Genomic DNA, 26,712 nt, shown 5'->3' on the forward strand with positions numbered 1-26,712 from the left:
CCAGCCGCCGTCTGTCTGCTGTGGAGGAGGAGGAGGAGGAGGAGGAGAAGGAGGAGGAGGAGATTCTTCCATGCTCTACTGCTTTTTTTTTTTTTTTTTAATACTGTTGCTGTTTTTCCACTTCAGTTCATTTCAAATCTGTTTAACTGGTGTGACAGCAAACAAACCTTTAGCATTGTAGAGATAATTATGATAAAGATTAACAGATGACAAATGGTACCAAAACAAACAACAAACAAAAAACTATCCATTTACCTGTACTCTTTTACCTCTCTCGTTTACATGTGACTTCCTCTCCTCTATTTGTGTTTGCTTTTTTCCTCCACTTACATAGATTCTCTTTTGTTTCGGATCTCTTTTCGTCTTTTTTCTCTCAACCTCTCTCACTCTCTCTGACTCTATCTGTTTCTCTGATTCTCTCGGCCTCGCGGGGCCTCACCATCTTAAAATTCATAACAATTCGTGTTGCTGTTTTGTTAACAAGCGCAGCTAAAATTTATCCTCCCCCTCCTTCTTACTGCCTTTCATCTCCCTCTCCTCTCTTCTCAGGTGTTTGAGGTTTTAATTATTTATTTATCTATTTATTTATTCCTTTTTTTTTTTTTTAACTTTTAATGACTTTTTCCACTCTGCAGAGTTGAGGGAATGGTTTTTTACACAACAAATTATCAATTCCCTATTGGCATTAGCAGACATTACCTGTTGAATTAATTTCTGTAATATCCCTCCAGGTTGCTTGTTCATTTTTTTTTCTCCCTCTGTTTATCTGCGGAAACAGTTATTTTCTCATCGTCACAGCCTCGTAGTGGTAATAATCACCTACTGTAGGTTTTAGGTGTTATGCGGGTGATTAACATTCATTTATGCTGTTCTCCCTCTCTCTCTCTCTCTCAAGCTCAAAGACACAAACTCCTGATTACTTTCTTGACTTTTTTCTTGCCACCCGAGCTTTCCTTTCAAATGAATAACTCACAGCACTTTATGTTAATCAGAATAATATTTCTCAAGCAGTATGCTAAATGTTACGTTTCCACAATAAAGCAACCCTAGTTCATGCATTTAAATTTTATCAAGTTAATAAACATCCTACCCCAGCCTGCCACAGGAAATGTAAGAAAAATATATTTTAATCAAAAACTGACACATGATACAAATTTTCTATACAGCAAGATAAATACAACTCTAGGCCTACCTGCAATTTTTCAGCAATTTGGGAAATGTGCTTCTTTCTTCCTGAGAGTTAAACGAGAAGATCTATGCCATTTTAGTAAGCTGAATATGCAACGTATCCTCATAGAACAGTTTGTACGATATCCCATGAAAATGCAATGATATCCTATTAATTTGTGCCCCACCCGTGACGTTATGTCCTTAACATAAAGTTACAGAGATAAGGTTAAGGCCAGTAAAGTTACTGAGGTTAGGTTTAGGAAAAGAAACATTGGAATGGCATACCTTAAAATGACTCAAACTTCACTTAAAATTCACATTGGTGCAAATACACATCTCCTGTGGAAAGTTCAGTGGGAGAGTCTGTGGTTTTGTAACTCATCCACCACCCTAACCTGCCTCCTTACTAGACCACTCAGGACTGTTTCCTTGTTTACTCCTGCTATGTGGGTTATACAAGAATTACTGGCTCATGATTACAATACAGTTCAATTCCATTCTATACAACTTTATTTATCCTGAAAGAAATCCTTGTGCCAGAGAATGCTTCAAATTACAGTATCAAATTTAGAAGTAACAACCAGAACAACCAGAAGATTCCCTGAGTCAGGGTCACACATTGGGCCTAGTTTTTAAGAGCAATGGAGTATTAAGTATCAGTATCAAAAAAGTCAAAATATGTGGGATATGTACGAATTTTAAATTTACTTTTTGTAAGAAAACATACAGTTTATGAGAACATATGACACTAGCAACTACTGTAGTTAGCTTGGCCTAGCATAAAGACGGAAGCACGAAGAAACAGTTAGTCTGGCTCTGTCCAAAGGAAGCCTAAAAATTAAAACCTAAAATCAATTTACGTTTAAACATGGATGGGAAACCCAATATTGTGTCCCAGCTCAGACATGCTAATTAAAGTGAACAAATGCTAGCAGAGAAGGGAAATGGGACGTTAAAAAGGGGTACAAGGTAAGACAGAAGGGAGCTACCATTCCACAGCACTTGATTAACTTCTGCTCTGCTAGCTTTCAGTTTGTATTTAGGGATTCTATAAAGAACTTCATCTGAAAAGCTAAAAAAAAAAAAAAAAGACAAAAAAAACTCTGTGTTAAACAGAGGTGTGACTTTCTCTGTAATATATCTTTGTCTAAAAAAATCTAGTGCTCTTGCAAAGTGAAAAACTAGCAGTGCTAAACCAGTTGGGGTAGCCAGCTAGTTAGCTAGCTTGATTGATCTAAATTCAAGTTCCCTTGAACACTGTTCCCATAAACTGGTTAGCTAGCATGCTAATCTTCTAACGTCACAAATGGCATGGCCATATGTCAGTAACTGTCACTGCCATGTGTGTTAATTCATGTTTTGTCCAGAGTCAACAGTGAACATCAAGTCACATAACAAAACTGTTTTTCTCCCTGTGACTGAGGAATGTTGACTGATGAATCTCCCACTCTCTCTGTCTCCCTGCCAGCACACCTGTACAAGTGCAGAGCGTTGCGAGACAGCTGTGGTATGTGCCTGAAGGCCGACCCCAGGTTTGAATGCGGTTGGTGCATCCAGGACAGGAAGTGCTCCCTCAGGCAGGAGTGTACCAGTGGAGGAAATTCCCACCTCCCGCTGCAGCTGGCTGAAGGCGGAGGCTGGATGCACGCCACTTCTGGAAACAGCCGCTGCACCCACCCAAAGATTATTAAGGTAAGTGTGTGCTTGTGTGTGTGTGTGTGTGTGTGTGTGTGTGTGTGTGTGTGTGTGCGTGTGTGCACATTTCTTGGTATGGATACATATACAGCACATAGATTCCACCACCCACTGCATATTCAACGAGCACTTTTAAGCTACTTTTAGTACTTTTTCTGCTGGTTAATGAGGATTGGTTGGCAGGTAGATGGGGAGAGAGCGCTGGCTTCTTTTCATGTGGAATAAGTGCATGTTTCAAATCACAGAAGAGTTCAACCTTGTAGAGGAGATCACATGATGCGGACAGCATTTTTCATGTGCCAGTGCTCAAAACATCGAGTATGATGCTACACTGGCAGTTGATGGAATCCAGAATGGGCTCAGATCTCTTTCCCATGGTCAGATAAAATATAACAAGCCAAAACCCAGCCACACAGCACATACATCAGTGCCATTTCCATATAAACTAAAGGTACAGTCACATAAATTGCAGCCTGTTTTACTACTTCTATGCAACAGATTTATTTATTATTATGTAGAAAACCAATCATATTATGCCAGATTTTGCAAATATCAGTGGCTTTTTCCTGCTTTTCTCTTCTCCTTTTTATGATCCATATGTTACCAAAAAAAAAGAAAAACACCGCTATTTCAGTTCTTTGCTATGGGTTGGTTGGTTTTTGTTTAGAAATTTTAACATAAATGTAATGTATTAGACATTTTAAAATGTATTGTGTCCATGTAGGATATACTTTTGACACTGCAAAGCCAAGGCAACCCAATTTGAGACAGAGTTACTCATGAATGTCACCACTGGTAGGAAAGAAACGTAAAAACATGCAAGATCCACAGTCGGCAACAACCAAAAGAAACTTCTTTAATCAAAATTCCCTCCAATGTTGGAGTTCTAAAATCACCTGCAAAGAAAAGCAGCGCGGCTTCTTTGAGCACCACATCATAATCTCGTCAACTCTTGAAGAGTGTAAAGTCACCTGCGGAGATCCAAGGCTGGTAAACCTTGATAGGACGTTGCGTCAGCTCTCTTTGTCGAAGCCCCTGTGGTCACGAAAGCCCTACGTGTCCTGAACCCAGAATGAAAGCTGCTCCATTTTAATGTGTTGCTATTAAAACACACACTTGTTGGGACCTTGTGCCTGCCCTTGGCACAGAAATGGTATTATTACTCACTGTTACATCAAACTGGTACTCTGGAGACGGAGGCACGTAGAGGTTTGTTTTGGTTTGGGTCTTTTTTGAACTGTCTTTTAGGTATGTTCACTCTTGTATGTCACTGTCTCTCTGTGCATTGATGTGTTTAGAAGGCTCTCAGGGTCAAAATCCAGCATTTTTCAGATGTTAGATTAATTCATGTTTTCTGTCTTTGTGTTTTTCTTTGTGGTTTTTTTCCTACCTGACTTTCAGTGGGTATTAGTCACAGAATTAAGATAATTAGCCTTTCTCAATCCTCTGCTGTTACAAAATTAAAAACAAATTTCTTCTATAGCAGGTACAAAATGTGTAAAAAGGGTGAGATATTACGCTTGACTCCAGCTTAAATAAACATTTAATGAATAAGATGATTATGTTGATATTAATGGGATAATCTGTGACTATTCCCATTTGGTTTTATCCATTCTCATTCCTTTTAAGAGCAATACTTCTCATCAAAGACCTAATTCCCTTTCTTTCAATTGTCTGCTTAACACATATTAGCTAAATATCCTTAGATCTTCATAGATTTTTTGTCCATTTCCCAATAAATTGTTTTTTTTTTTGTGTGTGTTTGTTTTTTCTGTTTATACACGTTCAGTCATAAATTTAAGGTCACTCTGTTCGTTCAGACCATAGTGTGGATTATAATAGTGAGATTCTGAGTTTCTCATCCTTGACCATACAGAGCTGGTAATGCCTTTAACATAAAAGTTACCTAAATGTATAAGAAAAAATGACGTAATAGTAATGTGACAACCCAATCATCAGAATACATTTTTGGAATTGTTCCCCAAACCCTGAATATGTTACTGTGTAGTGGATACATTGAAATTTAGGCACAAAAACCACTTGGTTAAGGTTAGGAAATGATCATGTTTTGTCTTAAACGGCACAGTCCCACCTGGAAAATTGGTAACTTTTTGTTACTATTGCCTTTGAAAAAAACAACAGGTCATTAAAAACCACCCATGTTTGATGGCCATAAAGCTGTGAGAAACACAGTGGTGACTTGCAAAAACACAGCTGGCTTTGTTTTTTGGCTGGACCACAGAGACGAGGCCAGCCCTATAAACCATAGGTCTTATTAATAACTAGATACTGGATGCCAAGATGGCGCCTATTCATTCCAGTGGAGTTGCTTGCCTGGCACATACGGCAAAAAAGTTTTCTAGCCCCTGGTTTAACTTCCACAGTATACAGCCCACTGAGTATGTGCAGTAGTGTTCCTCCCGTTGGCCTAGCCCGCGAGTTCACGCTTGGCTCATAGACTTTACATTGTGACGATGTCATGGAGTTTTTAATTGCTTTTCTTGGCTTGAGAAAAATTTTACAAATTTAAAACCACAATGATTCAAAAATTCAGAATACAAAGAATCACAATTGACCCGGTTTGCAGTTAGAGGTGTTCTGTCAACAGTTTTACAGATGTCTCTTTTCCCTGCAATACCAGGAATGGCCACTGGGAAAAAATTAGCTGCAGGGCTGAGCAGCTTTCCTTGGGGCCTGCTTTCAACACAAAAGTCTGTGAGTGACTGACAGGGTAAGCAATTAGGTTACACCATTAGTCGGAGTGACTGATGACGCGACTGTTGGTGTTTCTCCAATGGCTGTTGCGCTTTTGAAATGAATAGGCACTGACACGCTCATAGTCCTGTGTTACTTTGTCCCTCATTTTCTATAAATAGTGTGGCATCATAGCATAGTGGAATAAGAGTGCTAGATAGCTAACTAGCCAGCCGCTACATCAGTAAAATTTACCAATGCTTCACTCACACAGTCTTGTCAAAGCACATTGCTGTCATCAGACGAGTGACAACTTTATTTCGCTTATTTTCTGTAACTATTGTAACGTTAGCATAAAAGCATGGAGGAATTGGCAAGCTAGCTAGCTAACTAGCCAGCCGCCGGTGAAATGGCAGTTTTGGACAGACAAAAGAGAGGATCACCCCATCACTTTGTCTAAGGAACAGCTGTGTATGTATGACACAAGTTTTAAATTTATTTAAACATTATTGACTATTAGGCTATGTGTTACAATGTCAGAACAGGTGATTTTGCAGCTATGAGGAAAAGGTGGAAAAAAGTAAATGACTAAAAGCGCAGCGACTATTAAATGTTAAAATGATAAAAAGGGTACTGCAACAATGACGAATTTCGCCGTTTGGTAACTGGTGCCAATGGGACGTTTTATAGTCTAATGTTATCATTATCAGCTCAACTTGGCTCCAATATTGTGTGGTGGCTGCACAGCCTCCACCAGTCTTGTAGGGATGTACGCCTCCTGACCGGAGCTTAAGAGTGTGGGGGTTGTGTTAAATGATCAGGGGGTACGGCTCCAGAGAGAGCAGGTCCCTTCTGCTGTGTGACTCTGACAACGTGTACTGTTCTTCATTTTAACATGTATTTACATACATTTTTGGGCTGGACTGCAACAACGAGGCCAGCTCTGCAAGCAAAAGTCAAGGCGAACACCGAAGTTGCTAACTTGGTATATGTCGACTTATTCCTGTTACAAATTAAAAGTGTTTTGTATGGCATATACTAGGTTTTGACGTAGTCTTGTTGGTCTTGAATAGTGGTCTGCAGATTGGCAGGCATCGTGTCTAGGTGCCACACCATCCACTGACCTCCTCCTCCACATAATGAAGTCAGCTCATATACTATGTCACTTTAAAAACATTGATATGACACCTAGGAAACATTCAAATGTAACACAAAGTACAATGCCAACACTTTCTTCTGGCAACTGGGCTAAATGGGATGGTGGAGAAGGCAGACAGAAAAGGTGGGTTTCTAGAATTCTGATTCCCACACAACTTGTGTAGCTGTTACCTGTTCTTGATAGTAAGAGTTGCTACTTAATGCTTTGTGTCAGGGACAGTAATTATGTAGTCACAAACTAATGATCCATGTGACTATATGTGTTTGTAATTGCATGCAATAAACATACATTCACAAATAGAAAAAAGTATCTACATTTATGAACAAAAAATTGTGTTGTGTATGCATCAGTGTGTATTTTTGTGCTCATACAAGGGCATGAGAAGGAGAGGGAAGAGTGATGTGTTTTATATTATGATAATAGTACAAGTAGAGCAAGACTGGGAGTAATAAATGTCTAAAGACTTATGAAAGCTAAAGTGAAAGACATCTTGAATATCAATAGCAGATGTCTGTATTCTCTTGATTCATGGATTCATTTTGCCCTGTTTAGTTTATATTACCTTCCAGGAGGATTTTATTTATGAAGTAAAGCAGCCGTTATGAGTACCAATACATGTGCTATTCACTTAACAGTCATTGTGTTGACTTGAGAAAGCTAATTAAAACAATCAAAGGACAAAAGTACATCAGCTATTTCAAACCACCCAATGCTAATTATGTAAAACTGTGATGCTTACATTTCTCCATTAGACCTGATTATGGGAACAGACCATAAATTGGACATGTAGCACCAACTAAGTAGTTTGGGTTAAGATTGGTCATAACATTTGAAGATAAACTAGGTTATTAGTCTCTGTTGATAATGAGTATGATGTTTTACTGCCTACCAACAACTGAATCTCTCAACCCATTAAAATAGCCTGAGTTGATCTTATGGAAAACATGAACTCTTTGATAATGCTACAGTCTCCAAACACCTAAAATTTAATTTTGAGAAAATTATTATATTTAATAATCCCAGGTTTTTCAAATATTTCAACATGGTAACTAAAGATAATTTATGGATTGTTTGTTTGAGGCAGTGTTCCCAGGAAATTAGAAAAAAATAAGAATACCGTTGCAAATTGAGTTTCCCGTACTCCCCATTTGCTTAGACTGCCTTAGCAGAATTCCCAAACTACTTTCCTGACCACATAAACAACTCCCAGTTTTTCACAGCTGCTGGGCCTTCAATGGCTCATGTGCTTTTGGTTACAGTTCAGACCACAGCAAGATTACCATGTTAGACACACACATATACCCACACAATGTGTGTACAGTCTAGATGACAGACTACTAGGAAACCACTGCTGTAATGGTGGTGATTTGATGTGGCTACTCTGTGGTTAGGACAGCAATATAAAGGCCACACCGCCACAGAGCGACGCCACAGTACTTTACCTCTGGTGGATTCCTGGTCAGTGGTATTCAAAAGAAGTGGCCAACACAGGAAGAAAAATATGTCAAAGATGAAATATATAAAATAATAATTGGATTTATTGTTACTTCCAAAGCTTTGCGCCCGCATAGACTACACCAATATAAAACTAAACTTCTTCCTCAACTCTGAGGTGTTTTAAAAATGGGAAACAATGGACATGGACATCTTTGCCCAGACAACATGCATTCTCAATTTTGACTGCGGTTCTCTGCAAAATTGCTTAACTTATGCCACCTGTGCTGGCTAATGTAGCTTCAATATTGACTGAAAATTACGTCAGAGCAGCCGGATACGTACAGTAAGTCATTAGTAATATCCTCCCTCCAAACAAAACAGCTAAGAAGGAATACAGTATGAGACAGAGCAGTAACAAAAATGCCATTCAGTGTGGCTGCTAGCTGATCAGCTTTGGGGTTCAGTGGCCAGTAGCAGGCAGAGACTGTGTTAGTATGCATCTACAAGCCTCTGTGGTCCTTGTGTCAGTTGAGTTCTAGTTCAGTTTGGCTGCCCATGAGGAACAATTATCATTTCATAGTTACATCCTACATCTTGTAAGTTAGTGCTTGAAGTGTGGTTGTGTACCAGATCACTATCCTCCCAAAACCGCCTGAGGTTCATCCTCAGCTTAGGGGCGCCTGTACTTTACATTCCCCAGAGAGTGGTGGTTATGTGCTTGTGAATGTGGTAGTGTTGTGTCAAATCACTGCAACATGAGTCCGTAAGCTGCCTGAGGTTCCATTTCCACACTGTGGCGTCGGCCTGCATGCCCACAGGCTCAGCAAGCGCTGGTTATCTTGTTATGTGGTGCCATACTTTTAAACTTCCAAGAGTTTCTGAGGTTCCAGTGGAAATCCACTCTCAGATATCAGAAATAAGAGAATGGTGCACATTCTATTATGGTAGCTAGGAGGTGTAGCGGTCTGGCTCTACATTATGTACCACAGAGATCATGTTTCAGATACATAGCTAGAGATCATAAAGTGGCTTATTAGAGGCAATGTTTTTGCTTACTTAACTCTCCTTGTTCCATGGAGTATGTAAGGCATCTGCGTTTGGTCGGCAGCCCTATTTGCAGTTGGTTGTACCCAGCAATGTCATTTTATTCTCAGTGCTTACTCAGTACTACTTTTTGAAGGTCTTGAAGGATGCTGAGATTCCATCATAATAGCACTGCTGGATGCATGTGAAGGCAACTTGCACAAAATGTGCTCCAGCTATCATAGCCTCACCCGTCTTCTCACAAATATGGGCGAGGATGGATGGATAGTCACTAGGAAGGTTAGTTTCGTAAAAGATTCAGTCAGTGGCGTATTGCTATTCTGGATTCTGGTTAAAGGTATATAGGATATTCCTAAAAACAATTTATAGACTCATACAAAGGTAATCCCTCTCAGTCATCACTTATTACTACTAGAAGTTTGTGGCAGTTAGGGCTTTAGGACCTAAGGACTTAGGTAGTGACCAAGCGTCAGACTGTAAGCAGCGCATATCCAAGAGGAAGCTATGTAAAAATAGGGGACCCAGCGCAGAAAGAACACAAATATAGTGAGGCGAAAAACCAAGCAGACAAAGCTTGCTCAAAAATGAGAGTGAAGTGGGGTTGGCTTTCACTTTCTTTGGTGAACACTGAAGGAGAGGATGGGGGATGAAGAGCGACACCTGTTTTCTGTTGAACAGTTAGGTGCTAGCAGTTAGCTTAGTTAGCTTGCTAAAGGATCGCCTTGTACATTGCAACAAATGTAATGTTCTAGCAATAGTAGCTTGCAGTGAACAAGCAAGCAGTGTAAGGAGGAGGGGGCAACTTTGCATGTTGTGTTTACAAACAATAACTGACAATTCCTGCATAGTTTACCTTTAACTACAGTTTACAATTCTAGTATACCCTTCATCTAAAATATTGTATGGGACCAGGTAACCCTATTACTGAGAAACATCACCAGTTAAATGAAATGTGCTCCTTTCAAAACTGTTCTAACATAAAGCACATGTAGGATATGCATTACTTATCCTAAGATGTTGTTTGTGGTGTAATAGTACTGCTACCCCTGCCCCCCACCCCTTCAACCCCCTCAGATGATGGTAGCAATCCCCTCCAGCAGCACACTTCTTTCTCTTCCTCTGTTGCCTTTCTGTCTGTCTGTAGCTCTGCCAGTGTTTATATCCCAGGGCTTGGTGGCTAGCTGATATTGTGTTTTGCGGTATCATGGCTTCATTCTTCCAAAAAAAACATCCGAAGCCCCATTTCCACACCCTGACATCTGTTGTCCATATCGTACCCTAGAGCTTGATGGCTACTCGCTCTGGTCAGTGTTTACCAGCTATTGTGCTTGTGGAACCAAAGTACTGAGGCTCTACTGGCGCCTGAGGTTCCAACGTGAGTCAGCTTCCAAATAGCAGCCAGTGCTATCCCCGGCCAGACTGCTCTCGCTCTGTCTCCCTCTTGGTCTCTTAATTCAGTTTGCTACAGTTTCTGTGTGGTTTTATAGAATATTTGTAAGGTATTAGTTTCAAACCTCAACACTTCATACATTCAGGCATGATTATCAGACTATGATTATCAGATTTCTGTTCAAACTCTATCTCTTAAAATATGACTGATATTGCCTGTTGATCTGTCTCTGTGTATCTAAAGTAATGTCTGTCATAGCATGATGCTGCCAAAGGTAAAAGCTTCCAAAATGTGGTTTATCTGGCAGTCTGTCATTTTATTATTTGGTAGCTTACTGGCAAAATAAAGGTTTAGCTCATTTACAAGAATCATTTGGTGCTTGATATATTTAATTTTAAAAAAAGGATTAAGTATCCATGTGTATTTTTATGTGATTTTAGCATATTATATTCTGCTAGCAGTTTTTTTTTTTTGTTTTTTTTTAGCAGAAATATGAGATTGTTAAAATCTCTCTCAAAACTACCACTGGAGTTTGCCAAAGTTGTTCAAACTCTTAAAGTGGCTCTGTGCATAATTCAGAGCCTATGAGTTGTCTGGACTGGACTGGAATGGACTGGACTTTTTGCACATGGAGGTGGCTGAGCCGGCAGCTGGTCAGCTAACAGTGCTAACTCCATGAGCAGGGCTGAACAATGGCAACAGTGCTGACAGAGCTAACAGTAATAACCAGAGGGGAACTATAGACTGTATAAAATAATGGATGTAGCCACTGTGACATCACCCAGTTTGTGGACTCACATTTTAAGCCTCGAGTCTGGCATTTTGGCCGTCACCATCTCAGATTTTTGCAGACAGAATTTGGAAAAGAGGGTGAAGCTGTGAAGGAGCTTGGGGTGGACCTGACTCATTGACTGTGGTGACACCTCACAGATAGCCTGTCTTTCAAAGTGGCTATGCTTTTAATTATGAGTAACTTTAAGCCTAAATAATATTCACACTGGTGAGTTATATAAAAATTGACCCCACATATCAGTTGTCACGAAGGAGGAATTTAGCTATACAGACCAAAACTATTTTTTTGTACCTGGCTGTAAACATGTTTATTTCAGCTGTAGAGTTGGGCATTTTAACATGGAGGTATTTGGGGATTGACTCGCTTTTGGAGCCAGTCTCAAGTGGCCATTTGAGGAACTGCAGTTGTAGGCACTTTAATGTTGGTTTCATTTTTCAGCCCCAAAAGTTGCCATGTGGGAGGAACCTGAGGGTGGGCACTCCATTTCTGCAAGGAAGCCATTCCAATATCAACAGTAGTCACTGTATGAGCACAGTGCAAAACTGCAATGATGAGCTCGCCAATAGGTTACACATGGACTAAAATGCACACACGGCCAGACTGTCTTACCAAAACAAACTACAGAGAAGATCGGCTTACAGCACACACAGACAGAGCATGACTTTATTCTCTGCTCAGGACCCCATTACCCCACTATATATTTATATAGCAGATAGTGCTTTGCTATTAGCATTATATTAATGCTCTGAATGTTGCTTACAGAACCTTTAACTTTTTAAATCTTTAATTTTATTTACTGAGTTTCTTGCTACAAGCTTTCAGGCAGAGGTCATAATTTGTACATTTATATTTAAGCCTTTCAATTTTTATTATTTTCCATTTTCATTTTTATTATCTACATTTTCTTTTATCATTTCCCATTGTCATTTTCAGTTTAATCTCTTAAAATGTCAATTTCTTTCTTTATTTATTTTCATTTTCCAATTTTCTGCTTTGATTTTCTCAATTTTCTTTTTTAAATATATTTCTGGGGAAAATGATCCATGAATGAATCCATATGTTTGGCAATGCAGTAGACTTAAGGTTGTTTATACAAACCCAAAACCATCTGGTTACCTTTTAGTGGAAAAAGTCAGTAAGTGTTGCTTTTACCTTCATCAGTGACTACAGATGAAGTGTCACTGAGCAAGGCATTTAACCTCTGGCTGCTGCAGTGGTGCTGTTTAGTAGCTTACAGTATAGCTTTTGGCTCTTGAAGAATGGTGCAGGGAGGGTTTGGATCTCAGCTGACCTTCTCTGCATACAATTTTAGAGTTAGATCACATGTGACAACACAAACTGTTTATTCCCCAAACTAGTCCATGATGGTGAAATCACCATTTGTCAAGGTCTGCTGTTTGGTACTATTGTGGTTTAATAACACCACTATGCCTCCACACTGCCGGTGTCTGGGTTTGCATTTCCACACTGCACTGTCTGCTCAGCCAAGCACTGCAGGAGAACAGGGCAATAGACAGATTACACATAATTACCTCATGATGCTTGTTAGGGATCAGGTTTGGGTGTGCGTGTCCTTGCTGTAGTGTATGTGTGCGTGTTTGTGACAGCCACCGTCCATCAGTCACCATATTTGTTTTGTCACACCACACCTGTCCCCGTTACGCGCCATAATCTGGCTAGATAAATCACATTATGGTTCGGCGGTGCGACTGAGCGTTACACTGCCACAGCCCAGTCAACGGAGCCAAGCCAGCGTAATAAGTTTCAATTAAACCCTCAAGATGATGCCTTTGGTTAGTGCCTGTGTGGTTCTGTTATTTTGTCCTCTCTTTATCTCATTTTCAGTGTTTTTCAAAGCCAAGAGGGTGATTTTTCTTCATTAAACTTAAACCACCTGATATGGCCCCATTCTGTATGGCGGGTGTATGCTTGTGTGAGTTGGTGACTATGTGTGTTGAGTCTTTTTATGCGTGTGTATGCCTGTGTCTTGGGGCCGTCCATGCTATGTTTGGGAACCATTTTCAGACTTAAAACTAGTTGAATGGGGACCACATTTAAAACTGTGAATCCATATGCGTCTTAATGTAAGTTTGTGTCCGTATATACATGTGTGAATATGATATATTGTCTCTTTTTCCTTCAACTTCACCTTGACATCTTCCTGCTCTTTTGTCTCTTTTCTTCTTCAATCTCCTTCTCCCCTCCATCCATCCATTCTGACCTCTGTCCTCTTCTTATTCCAGTTGTTCCCTGAGACGGGGCCTCGCCAAGGGGGAACTCGGGTGACCATCCTGGGGGAGAACCTGGGTCTGCAGTTCGGAGACATCCAGATGGGTGTCAGGCTGGGCAAGGTACCCTGTGTAGCTATTGAGGAGGAGTACGTGAGTGCAGAGAGGTAAGTTAAGGAACAAAGGACACACTTACGAGCATTCTCACACACAATGCTCAAACACACACACCCAGTTGCGCAGAAAGACATTCACAAAGTGTGAAAATGGCACCGAAACACAGATGAATGCACTGACAGACACAGGCGGCAGTCGTGTGTCTCAGAAACACACACACCCACAGATCTAAGGGCACACACACACCAAAGGCAACCGCACACAATACCTCTTTTGTCCTGACCAATCAAACGGCAAAAAACGTCAACCAGAGCACGTCTTTGTGGAGGTGTCCATGCAGCCTCATTCAGCAGCTGTAAAGATAGTGATATTCGTTTTTTTTTTTCTTTTTTGCACGTCTGTAAATTCCATCCATTGTTCCTGTTCATTACTCCCTACACATGCTCTTTCCTTTATTTTTCTCATCCTGACATTTACTCCTCTGCAGGGTCCTACACGGCTGAGGAATTGGGTTCACACAGATCAAACAATCTCTCTGTAGTGCAGTTAGTCAGGAAATGATGCATGTTGAGATAGAGGGCATCTCTATTCAAATATTACACACACATCGGTTATTTAACACATTATTCCCGTCATCCATGCAGCACTGCAAACATATCTAGGATGTACTTTTTAATATTTCTCCTTGTTCCCAGTCAGTGTCTTCATGCTCCTGTATTATTTGTGTCACCACTCTTGAAACATGCATTCAGATCTATACATAGATATATTTGGTGCTGTGTACAATGCATTAAAGTTTACTGTGGTCATGTGATTGGCCGTAAATTTCGTCTTGCTGTGCAACCCAGTCAGCAGAAAAATTGGTGGCGTTGTACGTTTCTGCAAACCACTTCATGTGTGGCTAGGTTTAGGCACAAAAACCACCCTCCACCTCCCAATGACAACGCCAGCTTATATTCTACGTCACTTTCAAAACACTGATATGATACATCTGAAACGTGGAAATGTAATGTATTTGGGTCTGCAGAAACATACAATACCAACATTTTCTTCTGCCGACTGGGCTGAGCTGTGAATGTGATGTAAGTTGAATAAATAAGCATTAGTTTAAAGCAGTATTTGACAGGATGACATGTAAGTGTTAGACCAGAATAACCTGGCCCTGACCTCTTTCTGTCTCTTTTTCTCTATCCATCCCTTCAACTCTCCACCCACAGAATAGTGTGTCTGCTGAATGACGCTACTGGCTACAGGGTCCAAGAAGCTCAGGTTGAGGTGTGTGTGAGAGACTGCGTCAACGACTACAGAGCCCTGTCGCCCAGGCCATTCACCTTTGTGGTAAGCATCATACCATGGGTCAAAGGTTAAATTAAGTTGTTCTAGATGGACCATAGCTGTGTTTCAATTCAGGGGCTGCAGCCTTCGAAGGCTGCATTTGAAGACCGATTGCGTCACATCGGCTCGACCAAGGCTGTCTAATTTCGAAGGCTCCTTCAAATGCAGCCTTCTTTCCCAAAATTTGGAGGATGCAACAGATGAATCCTTCATGACCTAGCCTATCCCAAGATGAACTGCGAGCCGATGACAATTAGGTTTGGCTGATGAGGTCCTCAAAAGACGTGACCGACGTAGACCGCAGCCCCTGAATTGAGACACAGCTCATGATGACTCAAAAACACACTGCTCTGATAAAAAGTCTGAAGCGGCTTCAAAGAACAGTCAACCTATGGCTCCAGAGAGTTCATTTCTAGTATTTTGTTTTAACCTTACAACAGATTAATGTTGTTTCTTTTGGTCAGCCACTATCAGTTTAAATGGAGGATCAGTGTGTCATTAGTTATTGGGTGCATAAACGCAATGTTAGCATGTCTGTGGCAGCAGTTGGTGTTTAGACATGCAGGTGACACCTCCGTGAAAAACAACCTTGTATTCTGTTATTTTTTTATGGATTTTCTGTAGTTTTTGCAGCTTTCAGTCAGTGCTTTGTTGGCAAGCCTTTTGAATGTTGCTTGTTTTACCTTAGTTGAGTTTGCCAAAATTGGTTATTAAAAAAACCACACATTTTATTTATTTTATAGACTTGTTTTTATGTCATTTACTTGATGCTTTTATTTGTATCTCCATTGTGTACTACGTGATTGAATTATTTTGTTTGAGGCATCTCATCACTGCTTTCTGTCATTTTAAAAGTTACAGCAGTCGATTGAAATTACAGATCAAAACAAGGTGACATCATTGATTGAATCATAACTCAGCAGTGATATGTAATTGTTTTTTAAAACTATTTACATGCAGATTCTGTTGTCCATGATGTTGTCTGAACTTTTGTTGTTAAAGTTCTGAGAATGATGCCTCTGTAATACTGTGGATGTGTTTTTCTCTCTCCTCCAGACTCCATACTTCACCCGTATCCAGCCATCTCAGGGGCCCATCTCTGGGGGCACCCGGGTCACCATTGAGGGAAGCTACCTAAATGCAGGCAGCTACGTGTCTGTCAGCATAGGGCCGCAGCCCTGCTACTTCAAAAAGTAAGGAACCTTTTTTTTTAACCAATCTAAATTAAATGTTAATCATCCCTGTGGGGAAATTGGAACATCACAACAGGGGAGAATAAAATTTAGATAAGAATAAGACAGAAAAAAGAGTACTTAAGATAGTAAAACAAATTCATAATTATGACTGAAGGTACTGTAGATAATATGGGCAATGAATAGATAAAGATAAATATGTGCATACATAAACATGCTCTGGTTAAAGATTTATGTGTGCATGGTGAAAAAATGTCTTTATCCTACAGATATTACATGCATATGTAAGCATGTAATCAGTGTGTCAGGTTAGGATGTTGTGTGTTGGTGTGTGTGTGGGGGGGGGGGGGGGGGATGGGGGATCATGCATGCTTGTGTTTAAGTGTGTGTGCACGCTTGTTGCTTGCAGACACACTGTATCTCTTTGTCTGCACTTACACATGCTTTCCCTAATCTAGTGCATGAAAAAATCCAAAGTATCCCCACAGTTGCTCACTTGTCAAATGCATGGATTAGCCTCTCATAGCTAATCTCTATTGAAGCAACTGTATGCTAGCTTTGATGTCACAGCGCTCGTTCCTGTGCTGCAGCCTCCTCGCAGTAATCCAACAGATTCCACCTCACCACGACTGTTCGCTCAGCTCGATGCTGTCTTTATCTGTCACACCCAACTGTGTGACTGTGTTTGTGGCATCTTGTGAAGGTTGCTGGGCCATGTATTCTTTGTGAATGGGGTTGCTATGGTTACAAGCTGAGGGACTTGGGAGGGTGGATATTGTAAATTCTTTCTCTCTCTCTCTCTCTCTCTCTCTCTCTCTCTCACTCTATCCTTCCCTGTGTGACTACCATGGCATATAGACGTACAATAGAATGTGCAACACTACATTAAAGTGTATACACACACACACAGGCACACACAGGCACACACACACACACACACACACACACACACATCGCTCCTGTGAAGTCATGGCCCAGAAAAGCAGCCACCACTCAACTGTGCTAAATACATATTAGATAGTGTAGCTACTGGGGACTGCAATTGAAAATGTTATTTTGCCTATGGGACATGCACGCATGCACGCGAATTTTGCGGCAACATGCTTTCTGTCTACTCTTTCAGGCAATCGATGTTCTGTGTAGCATTATTAGGGGCACCTTGAAGGGCATTTTGATGCCCCCCCTTTTTGTGTAATTTCTTCTACTCATTGTTACTCATTGGAGTTAAATTGTCTGTAGAAAGTGGTTGTCTGTAAAAGACTAGTTTTCTGTAGCAGACTTTTCTTTTGCGTAGAAACTTGTCTCTCTAGAAAGTCGTCTCTGTAGAAGCTTGGACTTGACTGTAATCCACGACACAGGTGTGTAGAGGTAATCAGTTTAATTGTTTGGGTTTGTGAGCTATATTACTTTATACTGTATGGACACATTATTGTTTGGTTTTTTTTTTAAACCACGTCTTGTAAGGCAGAGTGCTTTTAAATGTGCCCTTTAAATAAGCATTATTTTTTTTTAATTTTGTATTATCATCGTTATTATTATTATTATTAGTTATTTTTAGAGAAGTTAGCCAGCTTAAAGATAAATGATACCTCTCCATGATATTGTTTGCCTTCACCTGAGACGTGCCATGTTTTAAGTCCCCCACCCAGCCTAATTTGCACATTTAGATCCGATCACAGTGCAGTTAGAAATGAGATAAAGGGAACACTTAGGTCATACACAGGTCACATGTTAATACCAGGTGTAAATGGGGCCACATACAGTGCAATGCACACACAATATACATTGCTGCTAATGGCTCACCCTGCTGCAATCAAAAGCTCCAACTGTGATGAGCCAGCGCTGATTGCTGTGATCCAGCAGTCCAGGAGAGTGGTCATTTTGCAGGCCTTGATTGTCTTGCTGGGATGGAGTGCATTGGTCACAAGTGGGATTAGCTAATGAAATTACCAGGTTACAATATGATTTTAAAGGAATGAGACTAATTGACTTCCCAGGCTGGACACTGGTAATTACAAGCACAATGAGCAAGTCATTAAACATGTCAATGCTTCAGCTTGGACCTCAGTATTTAGGGAATGTCCTGGCACAAAAAAGTAATCATTGCCTCTTCATTATTATAATTCTGGTTTTGGAGTGATCAGACTCTGCTAGACAGCTTTTTTTGTGGGATATTGTAGAGCGGCCCTCTCTGCTCTTCTTTCTGTTGATATGTGAATTGTTTCTCCAAAATCACTTTTATTCTCTCTGCAGTCTTGTACGCAGCTGTATCCTCAATTTATCTATGTATTAGAAATTTCCTATGAGACAGCAGAACCTCTATATCTTTCAAATATCACTTCAAAACAGTTGTTTTTAGTTTGGATTTTAGCTTTACAGTGTGCCATAGGGCTTTGTGGAAATTTAGCATTTCCCTCAGCGGACACTAATGTCTGTCAGTCAAATGCATGTTGGGTATGGGATCACCTTTCTCTAACTTTTCTCCTTTCTGTTCATCCAGGAGGAATGCCCGCGAGATAGTGTGTGTTACACCAGCTGGATTAGCAGCGGGCAGTGCATCAGTCTTGGTGGACATTGACGACGCTGAACTCCGAAACCCTGAGGTCAAATTTAACTACACTGAAGATCCCACTGTCCTGAGGATTGAACCTGACTGGAGCATTGCCAGGTAAGCTGTTGTGTTGCTTTATCATTTACTGAGCTGAATTATATAGTTTCATTCATTTCTTGGAATTCTGTCCAGTTATGTTCACAACGCCCATTTGTAGCCAACCACGCTTTCTAGACAAACTCAGTATTTTGTGTTTTGGCAACTGCTGATTTACCAAATAACAGACTTTGGTTGAGAGTGAATAATTGACTAGTTCTATCAACAAATTGGTGTTGCTCCTAAAATGATTCCAAACAGTTTTGGAGAGTTCCTGAAAGGAGCTCAAGAAATGTGCTGGACCAAAATGTTACCTCCAGCTGAAATATCTGGAGTTCTGGGTGGATAATCTGAAAGTCATGTGGATGAAAGAGGAAATCCGAGCTTGGACCTTGACTTTTACACTACGTAAGGAAGCATTCTGGGCTGACTTAAACGCAAGATGAGATCTCTGACAGCAGGGTTTGGATAGAGGTAATTTGAGGTTTCCTCTGGAGATTTTTCATCCAGCACAAGTAAGAACTTTTAGTGGAGGAAATCATTAGAGGCAGCTTGTGTGTTCCCGAAATTGGGAGTGTGAGCTTGTCAGATAATACAGCCCATTGATTGTTTGGATGTGATTGGTGATTGAAGAGGCAGGGAATACTGATCAGCGGATAGTCTGTGAAACTATAAAGTTCTGCGCCTGAACTAGTTCATCTCTCAGTTTGATACTCAGATTTTCTCAGCCGGTCATGCAGCACTGTATGTTCCCAGCTAAATAAATAAAGACCCTCCACAGCTCAGCATTGAACATGAGAGGAGCATCACTGGGGAGAACACACACGAGCAAAGACTTTCACATTAAAGTCAATTTTCTGGCAGGGAGGGCAGACACACACACACGCACACGCACACACACACACACACACACACACACACACACACACACACACACACACACACACACACACACATTGGTCTATATAATGAAGACTTGGGTTACTTATGAAGAACTTAGTCCTCAACTCAGTGGCTTTTCTGAAGCCCCATTCGACCTGGTTTCTATTTGTCTTGGGTGATATAAATCTTGCCTTGACAAATAAATGATTTTAATCTTTCTGGGGCACATATGTGTTTGATATTCTTCCCACTACCTAGGTATTAATTACAGTCGCAAATACCTACTGATTGGTACCATGGTGCCTGTTGGTCCTAGTTTAATTTGTCTGGAATTTTGGATCTTACAGTGTTTCTCTAGTAGCCCTGTTCCATACACATGTGGTGGCTTGGCTTGACTTAGGTATACTCAGTGTGTCAGCCCAGGGTGTCAGGGAATTGCATCACAGCACAACAGGGCTACCTGCTTGAAGGTGTGTCTTTAACTGTTGACATGCTTGTCCTGAGTCTATGGCATTTAAAAGTGGTGCCCTCTTTAGCGCCGGGTACTACTGCACTGTGCAACCAGCCCTTTCTCATCCCCAGGTCATCAAACACCAATGCTTTGTCACACCCCTCGGCGTGTCACATAGGTACAAGGGTGCTCTGTGCATTACTATATCACTATGAGACGCCAAAGGGTGTGACAAAGTGTTGGTATTTGAAAACCTGGGAATGAGAATGGGTTGGTGCAATGGTTGTTGGTTTGACTCAGCGCAGCCAAAACTGCCTATTGAAAAGCCCTATAAGAGCTAGATGTTGGCTGGTGATGAAGGTCAAGATTCTCCAGCAGAATGTTGTTGCCCACCTGTCTGAATAGGCCTACGCGATATCCTAGAACACCTGCTGTATGCTTGTCTTTTCTATATTTTCTCTTTCATTCTGCATTTCTTTCATTCCCTGTCTTCCTAATTTGTTTCAAGATATTGACACAGGCAGCTATCCTGCCCTGTTTCCCCTCATTTTACCTCCTTCCCTCCTGCTACTTTCTTCCCCTCTCTGTGTTGCTTTCTTCCCTGCGGTGACTCATCAGTAGATGGTGGCAGATAGATGCAGAGCTTGTTAGAGAAGAGTGTTGATGAATCCTGCCCTGCCCCTCCTGCCCAGTAGGACTGTCCGAAAAGCAGCTGAGGCCCAATCACTGCACAGGACACCCACCGTGAGGGTGTGTGTGTGTGTGTGTGTGTGTGTGTGTGTGTGTGTGTGTGTGTCAGTGTGGCGCTCAAAACTAGGGTTCTACTTCAGGAAGCTCACTCAGGGGTGATGATCCCACCTTAAAAACGACAAATGCATGCACACACACACACACACACACACACACATACACACACCCCACTGATTCCCAGAGTCCCTGATGTTTTGGCCCTAGATCCCTCCTCCATCTGGCTGAGAAAACCACAGAACAACACACACACCTCACAAACAGTGACTAAACTGTGTGTGTTGCTTCCAGCTAGCGGGAGCTTTAATGTAGCGGATGCGTTTCAACCACTGCCCTCTGTCACGGTGTCACATGTTGGCTCAGGTAGAAAGTATAACGAACCAGTGAGATGTGCGATCGTATTGGTTCGTATCTGCCTCATTGTCTGCCTTTGTGCTAATACATATGCGCCTGCGGAGCATTATCATTGTGCTTGGTTGATGATAGCAAGAATGGATGAAAGACAGTGAGAAGAGCAAAGGGGGGAGATAGAGTGCATTATCATTGTGCTTGGCTGATGATACTCCATTTAGGAAGAAGACAGAGCACTTCAAAAATAAATCAATGAAGAGTGCTCATCTGGGACACCGAGGAAAGATATTTGGGCAGCAGCAGAGGTTGGAAAAGCAATTTTGGACCTAAATATTCAAATCTCCTCTCAAACTGGCTGGATAAATAAAGCACATTAGTGTGGAGCTTGCCACTCCTTCAGCAAGTACTGCCAGGGTGCCTCTAAGCAAGGCACTGAATATCCCTGTTACTCCAGAGCAGCTGCTTATTTGTAACCATTAGAAAAGTGGTTGCAATGATAGTATCCAGGTCTAAATATAGGTGTTCAGGCAACAGGTAGGCAGCTCCCACAATATCCTAAAAATGCAAACTGACATAAACTAAGCATTTATTTAATTTATTTATTTATAAGCAAACCAGGAAGTAGCAAATTTCATCCAGACATCCTCACAAACTGGAGGCTTGGTAACGTAGGGACTACTGGCAGGGATATTCGGTAAACTACTTTGGTTAGAGAGCTAACGACTGACATGCTAGCAGGCCGGGAACATGCTACCTCTAGTACGTCACAATAGGGACAGTATTGGTACTTAGTGCAAAAAATATGTTTAACTTACATCTGTATAACGCGGTGGTGTTTACTGCATCCAGCTCAGGCTCCTTGTTGTCCCCAGCTGCAATTTCAAAAGTTAAGAAGTTTGGCAAAGATGGCAACCATGAGAAGTGAGAAGTGTCGTGTATGTTTTATTTGTAAGCCACTTTTGTTATTTATATTTGAATTTGGCAATGCCAAATATGATATTTTACAGTCAGTGAAGGAGAGATTAGAATGAAGAAAGGGTGGGAAAATGGAAAACAGATAGAGTAGTAAAACAGAAAGTGAGGACAGACATGGCAAGAGAAATAAGGGGAGCAGACAGAAATACTAACAACAGTAGTTGGATTTCCCCAGCTATCCCTGAGAGTTTATCCTGATTGTCTTGTTGTCTGTTCCCTGAAGCATGTACCTGAGCTAAAGAGACTCACTTAGACAAAGAGAGGAGCAACGGGGACAGAGGGACTCAGCACAAATATACATCAAGCTGAGGAGGAGAGGGGAGGAGGAGAAAGGAGGCAGAGGACAGGCAGTATTAGAAGAAGTGCAGTCTGCCTAGTCCCATGATGCATTTGTGGCAAGTGACATAAACATTATTAAAAATCAGTTCATTTGAATGTGGCCTCAGCTCCATTGCTCCTTTGTTAATCAGCCGCCTTCATCTCTCTTATAAAAAGCACAGGAATATAATGCTACTATATGAGCAAACGCAGTTTACAGTATTACACACACAGGTATTGAAGCATTGCTTATGCAACAATAGGTTTTAAAAGCCCTGATTAATATGGTGCTTTGTAGTATATCTCACAATCATAAGAGGTTCAGCTATATTTATATATTTAGCTCTCATGGCAACATTTCAAACTAATAGATGCAGAATCCAGGAGTATATCCCCTTGCTGTGATACATCAGGAAACTAATTTGCATTCACAGTGGAATGCAGGAGATTAAAAAAATAAATAATTTTGTTGTTCAGTTTCGATGGAAGTTGTACAATATTACAACTTAAACTTCTTAACATTAATTAGACTCTGCTCAACAGAACAGACTTGATTTGCACAAAATTAATTTCACCACATCATGGCAGAGTTTCATGGCACTCAGCCATAGTGAATTGAAGTGTCTCATTTCCAGTTGCTTAAGCTGAATTTGGCTCTTGAAGATTACAGTGTTGAAGTAGAAATGACAAGAATACGGTATCATATGATGTGAAAAATATGTTTAAGTAGAAGCAGAGAAATTCTGCTACACCTGCGTCAGCTGTCAAAGTACCAGTCAAAAACCTAATATCCCCCATAACAGGTATAATCACATCTTACACATGATGCTGTTATCCAAAGAACTGTAGGATGAATGGGACCAAGCGCCTTAGCCAGTAATGGACAACCTGTCAAAGGAGAAAAAAAGTCTAGCTGAGAAGAATAGCCAGACTTGAATCCTTTTGTCTACTAACAATGCCAGAGATGGTACGTCTACCTTTATCATTTACTCTCTGTCCCTACCTGTCATTTGCCGTTATTGTAAGTCTCCCTGGATTAGAGTGAGAGATGAATGTCTAGTGTGAGCCAGCCAGTCTCTTGATCCAAGATATTAAGAGGCTCTGTCTCTTCTTCGTTTCACCATATCACTTACTCTGCTGATGGTGCTTTTACACTAAGTCAGTCTGGATAAGTGTCAGATTAATGTCCACAATGAAAAGACACCTGCATTTTGCAGAAATCAATGGTAGCACATGGTAACCCACCACAAGGAATGTGCCTTGTTATTATGCTTCTGTGGTGGAGGGTTGGAGAGGGTACTCCCTGAGCTGCAAGCCGAGCCAGGGACAAAGGCCTATCCAATGCCTCGGTGAGTGTCATCATGCTATAACATAACTTTTTTGTCACTGTGTCTGCCTGTATGACCTTTATAATGACATACAGGAATGTAGCCTGGATCAGTTATCTGATCTTGCCAGGTTAATAAAACTTTGCATGATTTAGCAACAACTCAAACAAGTCCTACCTTCCTTGTCTGAGAGGTACATGTTGCCCCATCTTAAGCTGAACTGGTGTAGAGACCGACATGGTCTTCAGCTCCAGCCATCGCATTTTAATCCTACAATTTTGAAGCATTGGGCTATTGGTGGAGTTCTGCTCACTACTTGCAGACGCAGAAGGTCGAAGTGGTGAAAATATGTTTGTGTCAAATGGCAGAGAGTCCAAGGGATACTTTATCTGGCATCACTTTCACATTGAGGTAATACAGGCAGACTTGCAGGTAATACAGGCAGACTTGCAGGGCTACTCAACAGCATCCAAGGTACCATGAATCCTCAAAGAATGGGTGTAAATGGAAAAGAATAGGGTGAGCATTTGATAGGGCCAGCTAGCGTAGATAGTTCGGGGACTCTACAGTGTAGAGGTCTGCAACGTTGATTGGTGAGGATAAATCAAATGTCTGTTTTTCAGATGTTTGAAATTATACTTTGTGCTAAAGCTCCGCAATATTCAAAAACAGCAAGTGGTGAGTCAGTCTACAGAACAGAGACTTAGTTAAATAGTCATGGCAGTGTCAATGGGCCATTTCCAACCTTGGCAGTATCCCCCAGCGGAGAGAGGGCACCTCTGTAGATATCCAAGCAACAGAGAAAGTAAATCTCAAAAACACTTTAAGGTGTAGATAGTTGAGGCAGCGGTCAGGAGAGCTCTCTGAGTACAGAATAAGATGCATTACACCCCACATCCAGCCCGCAAGATGCCTATAGAGATATCACAACCGTGGGTGTTGGCCATGAGTGTTTGATCTTCACCAAGGCCCAAAATACCCATAGAGTGCCCACTGCGTGTTTGCGAAAATGCTTTAGTGTCCAATGTGCAGTAAGGGAGCTGCATATTGTTTATGACTTTTTCAAGATACACGGTTTTGTCTCAGCCTTTTATTTCAGACAGCAGTGTGAGAGACTTCAGTATATCCCCCTCCAGGCAGTGAGAAACCTGCAGAAAGACAGGCAATAGGGATTCTTACATTATATCTCTCAGAGGCACAGATAGCCCAGGCAGCAGTGAAGGTCTCCTAGCAGAAAACAGAGCAGGGTACTCAGAGGTTGAAACTGCCACTGTAAAACAAGGTAGGCACCAAAAAGTTAAGACATCTCTCATGAAAACCTCATAAATCCAATTTAAGTGTTGCAGTGAAAAGGAAAGACAGACTCCATTGTCCTCCTATAATAAAGATAATAAATAAAGATTTTATTTTTCCTGTGTACTTTGTGAACCTTAGGCAGCACTAGTAGTCTTGCATTGTGGGGGGTTATCAAAGGAAACAAGTCCACTAATCATTTTGGGTTGGACCAGCATGGGATGTCACTGAAGGGTACCTAAACTTTTCCCAAAACTTGGATCACAAACTCTAAAAACAGTCGCCAAGTTTACTGGTGGAACCAATCAGCAGTTGTTTGAAATCTACACGCACTTGGAGAAAAGAATGAAATCTTATAAAAATCGATCCAACCACATAGACATTGTTAGACCAAGAGGTTGCCAGTCTGCCTTCACACACTACTCACCACCAAAATGAAGCTCAGGGCTTCAGTCAAGTTCTAGCATTGTTATTTACTGGATTCAGTCCAGTGACCTTCACCGGCTCAAGGCAAACACATATTTACTGTGGAGAGTTGTGATTAAAGTATGTACAGTATCTCTGTGGATCTTTACCCTTCACTCAGATTCTCTCTCTGCCTCTTACTCTCCCTTTGTCCTTTTTTTTCTTTAACTTTCACTCACACATACGCTCTCTCGTGTCCTCATTCTCTCTTTTTTCTCTGTAAACTCCATTATAAGGGGTTCATCCCTAAGCCCTACCTCATGCCCAGGGCACTCCACCATATACTTGGAGTCAAACTTTCTTGTTAATAATAACCTTTAAAAAAATGTTGCCTGGGTTTCTTTTAAAGGAACAGTTCACCCCCCAAATCAAAAATGTATATTTTTTGTGAGCAGCTTTATGTAAGAACTGTTTTCTTTCTACTGAACTACACCCATCAACTGTATTACTGCACAGACGGAAACGTGCATCCACTTATGGACAAAAGGCTCTTGATTGTGACAGTGTGAGATGTAAATGTTAATGGCGTCCACCTTGGCTGACCTGTAACGTAAGCTAGCTCAGTGGTGCTAGCTGAGCTAGCAGTAGATGCACACCAGTGGCGGCTGCTAGTCTTTCAAACAGGGGAAGCTCACTTTAAGGTTACATCATGAAATTTATCATATTGTAGCGAGGCAGTAACTTGTAAAAGGAAAATTTAATTGAAGCCGTTTTTCAACCACACTCATGTCATAGAACCACAGTGAAACACACCTCAAAGATTTTCAGATGGGTTTCACGATGAACATGAACTATATCGCTTATGGAAATAAGGAACTCCGCACGGCACTCTGTCAGAAGACTCCACTCGCAAATATCCGCATGGGACTGAGCTCGAAATGCAACGATCCCGGTGTGTATTTCCAAAGGGCTGTCAATCACAAAGGGGTTCAGCCTTTTAGACACTTCCTCCAATCATCATGCATACACCGAGCGTCCTCTCCCGCCTACCACTCCATTA

The 26,712-nt window shown here is 41.1% G+C and overlaps 1 protein-coding gene across 1 annotated transcript in view; it reads left to right on the forward strand.

Annotated features, from left to right (window-relative positions):
- LOC126402426 (plexin-A1-like) overlaps nt 1-26,712 on the forward strand; it is a 354,576-nt gene that overhangs the window by 262,117 nt on the left and 65,747 nt on the right. Inside the window, exons 12-16 of the mRNA XM_050064404.1 lie at nt 2,639-2,862; nt 13,626-13,777; nt 14,945-15,065; nt 16,119-16,255; nt 18,756-18,923. Coding sequence (XP_049920361.1) covers nt 2,639-2,862; nt 13,626-13,777; nt 14,945-15,065; nt 16,119-16,255; nt 18,756-18,923 — 802 coding nt within the window. The remainder of the gene's footprint in view (nt 1-2,638; nt 2,863-13,625; nt 13,778-14,944; nt 15,066-16,118; nt 16,256-18,755; nt 18,924-26,712) is intronic.

The sequence above is a fragment of the Epinephelus moara genome, chromosome 16, assembly GCF_006386435.1.
Source record: "Epinephelus moara isolate mb chromosome 16, YSFRI_EMoa_1.0, whole genome shotgun sequence".
Classification (NCBI taxonomy): domain Eukaryota; kingdom Metazoa; phylum Chordata; class Actinopteri; order Perciformes; family Serranidae; genus Epinephelus; species Epinephelus moara.